Source organism: Corapipo altera, unplaced genomic scaffold (genome assembly GCF_003945725.1).
Source record: "Corapipo altera isolate COAL_440 unplaced genomic scaffold, ASM394572v1 60079, whole genome shotgun sequence".
Lineage (NCBI taxonomy): Eukaryota > Metazoa > Chordata > Aves > Passeriformes > Pipridae > Corapipo > Corapipo altera.
In genome coordinates, this window is record NW_020887400.1 from 1 (window position 1) to 3,636 (window position 3,636).

The 3,636-nt window shown below is 65.6% G+C and overlaps 1 protein-coding gene across 1 annotated transcript in view; it reads left to right on the forward strand.

The window, feature by feature from the left end:
• Positions 1-720: 720 nt before the first annotated feature.
• The window catches only part of LOC113941604 (calreticulin-like), a gene marked incomplete at both ends in the record, with an annotated part of 3,446 nt that continues 530 nt past the window's right edge, over positions 721-3,636 (forward strand). Inside the window, 7 exons of the mRNA XM_027632754.1 lie at positions 721-1,064; positions 1,141-1,235; positions 1,329-1,538; positions 2,078-2,191; positions 2,279-2,422; positions 3,249-3,469; positions 3,599-3,626. Of these exons, the coding sequence (XP_027488555.1) occupies positions 721-1,064; positions 1,141-1,235; positions 1,329-1,538; positions 2,078-2,191; positions 2,279-2,422; positions 3,249-3,469; positions 3,599-3,626 (1,156 nt within the window). The remainder of the gene's footprint in view (positions 1,065-1,140; positions 1,236-1,328; positions 1,539-2,077; positions 2,192-2,278; positions 2,423-3,248; positions 3,470-3,598; positions 3,627-3,636) is intronic.

The window sequence follows — 3,636 nt, forward strand, 5'->3', positions numbered from 1 at the left end:
CTGAGGGGACAGGAAGGATTGGGGGGATCCCCTGTGCTCTCTGAGGGAAGAGGGAGATCGTTTGTGTTCTCTGAGAGGAGGAAGAAGAGTCGGGCACCCCCTGTGTTCTCTGAGGGCCGAGGGCGGATTTGGGAGGTCGCCCTTCATGTCGGGGGGTGCGTGGGGGTCAATCCAGGAAGGATTTGGGGGGGCTGAGGGGTCTCACCTGGGGCTGGGTCAGGGTCAACCCTCAGGTGGAGCAGGGACAGGTAAAGGAAGTGGAGAAGAGAGAAAAGAGCAGGAAAAGGATGGTGGAGGGGCCTAAAAAAGCTTCTCACACCAGGGCTTCGCTTTTATTCCAAGATCTCACTCAAACCCTGAGCTCTCCGGGGTTGGGGGAAAGGAGCGGTTTGGGGGTTCGGGGGTGGCCAGGAAATGCCCGGGGGGGGGGTTCTGAGAGACCCCCCCCTCGCACCAGGGCTCTGCTTTACTCCATGACCCCAAATCCTCCAAGACCTCCCCTCCCCAAACCCGGAGATCTTTGGGACTGGGGGCGTGAAAGGAACATTTTGGGGGACCAGGAGGTGCCATGGGGAGGAGTTGGGGGTCCTGAGAGACCCCAAATCCTCCAAGATCCCTTCTCCGAACCCTGAATTCTTCAGTGCCGAGGAAAAGGAGCATTTTGGGGGTTCAGGGTGGGCCGGGAGGAGTCGGGGGTCCTGAGAGACCCCCTCTCCCCAGGGCTTTGCTTTGCTCCGGGGTTCCCTCCCCAAACCCTGAGCTCCTCGGGGGGGGGGAACGGGGGGGGGGTGGGGGGGCGGGGGGGGGCCCGGGGGGCCGCGCCCTCCCCCCCCCTGCCCGCCCCCCCCTGCCCTCCCCAGGCATCCAGACGAGCCAGGACGCCCGTTTCTACGCCCTGTCCGCCCGGTTCGAGCCCTTCAGCAACCGGGACCGGGCGCTGGTGCTGCAGTTCACGGTGAAGCACGAGCAGAACATCGACTGCGGGGGCGGCTACGTGAAGCTCTTCCCGGCCACTCTGAGCCAGGAGGACATGCACGGAGACTCCGAGTACAACATCATGTTTGGTGGGTGTCCCCCCTGCCCCAGAGACCCCCCGGGCTGGGCTCAGACCCCCCCTGACCCCCTCCACCCCATCCCCAGGTCCCGACATCTGCGGCCCCGGCACCAAGAAGGTTCACGTGATCTTTAATTACAAGGGCAAGAACGTGCTCATTAACAAGGACATTCGCTGCAAGGTGGGTGTGGGTGTGTGGGGAGGGGTCTGGGGGTCCTGCTGCTCCTCTCATGGGGGGGTTTGTGGCCTTTCTGAGCCCCCCTTTGCCCCCCAGGACGACGAGTTCACCCACCTGTACACGCTGGTGGTGAGGCCCGACAACACCTACGAGGTGAAGATCGACAACGGGAGGGTGGAGTCGGGGTCCCTGGAGGAGGATTGGGATTTCCTGCCCCCAAAAAAGATCAAGGACCCCGAGGCCAAGAAACCTGAGGACTGGGATGAGAGGGCCAAGATCGATGACCCCGAGGACACCAAGCCTGAGGTGAGGGGGGGGGTCTGGGGGGAGCCGGGGGGGGAACGGGGGGGGCTCGGGGGGGGGTGGGGGGGGCTGGGGGGGGACCTGGAGTGGGTTTGGGGGGGCTCTCGAGGGGATTGAGGGAGTTCTGAGGGGAATTGGAAGAGCTGAGGGAGCTCCTGGAGGGGTTTGGGGGGCTCTGAAGGGGCTGAGGTAGCGCCCTGAGGGGAATTGGGGGAGGGGGGGCTCTGGGGCAAAATTAGGGGGGCTGAGGGAGTTCTGGGGGGCATTGAGAGGGTTGGGGGAGCTCTGGGAGAGTTTAGGGGGCTCTGGGAGGGCTGTGGTGGTGCCCTGGGGGGGCCACAACACCTCTGAGGGAGTTTGGGGGTCTCTGCAGGGCCGTGGCAGTGAATTTGGGGTGGGGGGGCCATTGGAGCTCTGAGGGGATTTGGGGGGGCCCAGGGCCCTGGGGGGGCCATGGCACCTCTGGGGGGTTCGGGGAGCCCCAGAAGGTTTTGGGGGGGCTCCAGAGGGACCATAAGAGCCCCCCCTGTGCCCCCCCCCAGGACTGGGACAAGCCCGAGCACATCCCGGACCCCGACGCCAAGAAACCCGAGGATTGGGACGAGGAGATGGACGGGGAGTGGGAGCCCCCCGTGATCCAGAACCCCGAGTACAAGGTGGGCCCTGGGGGGACCTCAAAGAAGGGCTGTGACCCCCCCCCGACCCCTTCTTTGCCCCCCCTGACCCCCCGTTTGCCCCCCCAGGGCGAGTGGAGGCCGCGGCAGATCGACAACCCCGACTACAAGGGCAAGTGGGTTCACCCCGAGATCGACAACCCCGAGTACAGCCCCGACCCGCTGCTCTACGCCTACGACAGCTTCGGGGTCATCGGCCTCGACCTCTGGCAGGTCAGGGGGGGCCCCATGGGGGGCTGGGGGGGGGCTCCAAAGCCCCTCAGGAGCCCCCCTCGGGTTTTACCCCCGGAGTCGCCCCCAAATCTGAACCCAGAGCCACCCAAACTCCTCCAGGAACCCCCACAAATCCTAACCCAGAATTCCCCCAAATCCTAACCCAGAGTTCCCCAAACTCCTTCAGGAGCCCCCCCCCAAATCCTAACCCAGAATTCCCCCAAATCCTAACCCAGAATTCCCCCAAATCCTAACCCAGAGCCACCGAAACTCCTGCAGGAGTCCCCCCCAAATCCTAACCCAGAATTCCCCCAAAACCTAATCCAGAGCCCCCAAACTTCTCCAGCAGCCCCCCCCCAACCTCCTCCCCACCCCCCCCAAATCCTAACCCAGAGCCCCCCCAGACCCCCCAAAACCACCCAGACCACCCCCAAATCCCTGAAGGAACCCCCCCAGGCCCCCCCTAAGAGCCCCCCAACCACTCCAGGAGCTCTCAAGTTACCTCCCCCAGCCCCCCCTCATTTCTCCCAGAGCCCCCCCAGTTCCCCCCAAACCCTTTCCCAGTTCCCCTCCTGAGCCCCCCCAGTTCCCCCCAGTTCCCTACCAGACTCCTCCCCACCTCAGGCTGGGGGTGCTCAGGGGGGTCCCTCTGGGCCTGCCCGTCCTGGGGGGGCTGTGGGACCCCTGGGGGGGCTGTGGGACCCTTGGGGGGCTGTGGGACCCCTGAGGGGGCTGTGGGACCCCTGAGGGGCTGTGGGACCTTTGGGGGGGCTGTGGGACCCCCTGAGGGGGCTGTGGGACCCCCCCCGACTCCCCCTCCCCACAGGTGAAGTCTGGAACCATCTTTGACAACTTCCTGATCACGGACGACGAGAAGTTGGCCGAGGAGGTCGGGAACGAGACCTGGGGGGCCACCAAGGTGAGACCCCCCCGTGAGACCCCCGGGGAACCCCCTGGGGAACCCCCCCGGGGCCATCGGCTGAGCCCCCTCAGTGAACTCCCCCCAGGACCCCCCAGGACCCCTCTGAGCCCCCCCAGAATCCCCCAGTGACCCCTCTGAGCCCCCCCAGAATCCCCTAAAGACCCCTCTCAGTGACATCATCTCAGTGACCCCTCCCCAGGTGACCCCTCGGACCCCCCCCCAGGACCCCTCTGTCCATCCCTTGGCCCCCCCAGGACTCTTTGGTCACCCCCTTCCCCTCCAGTGACCCCTG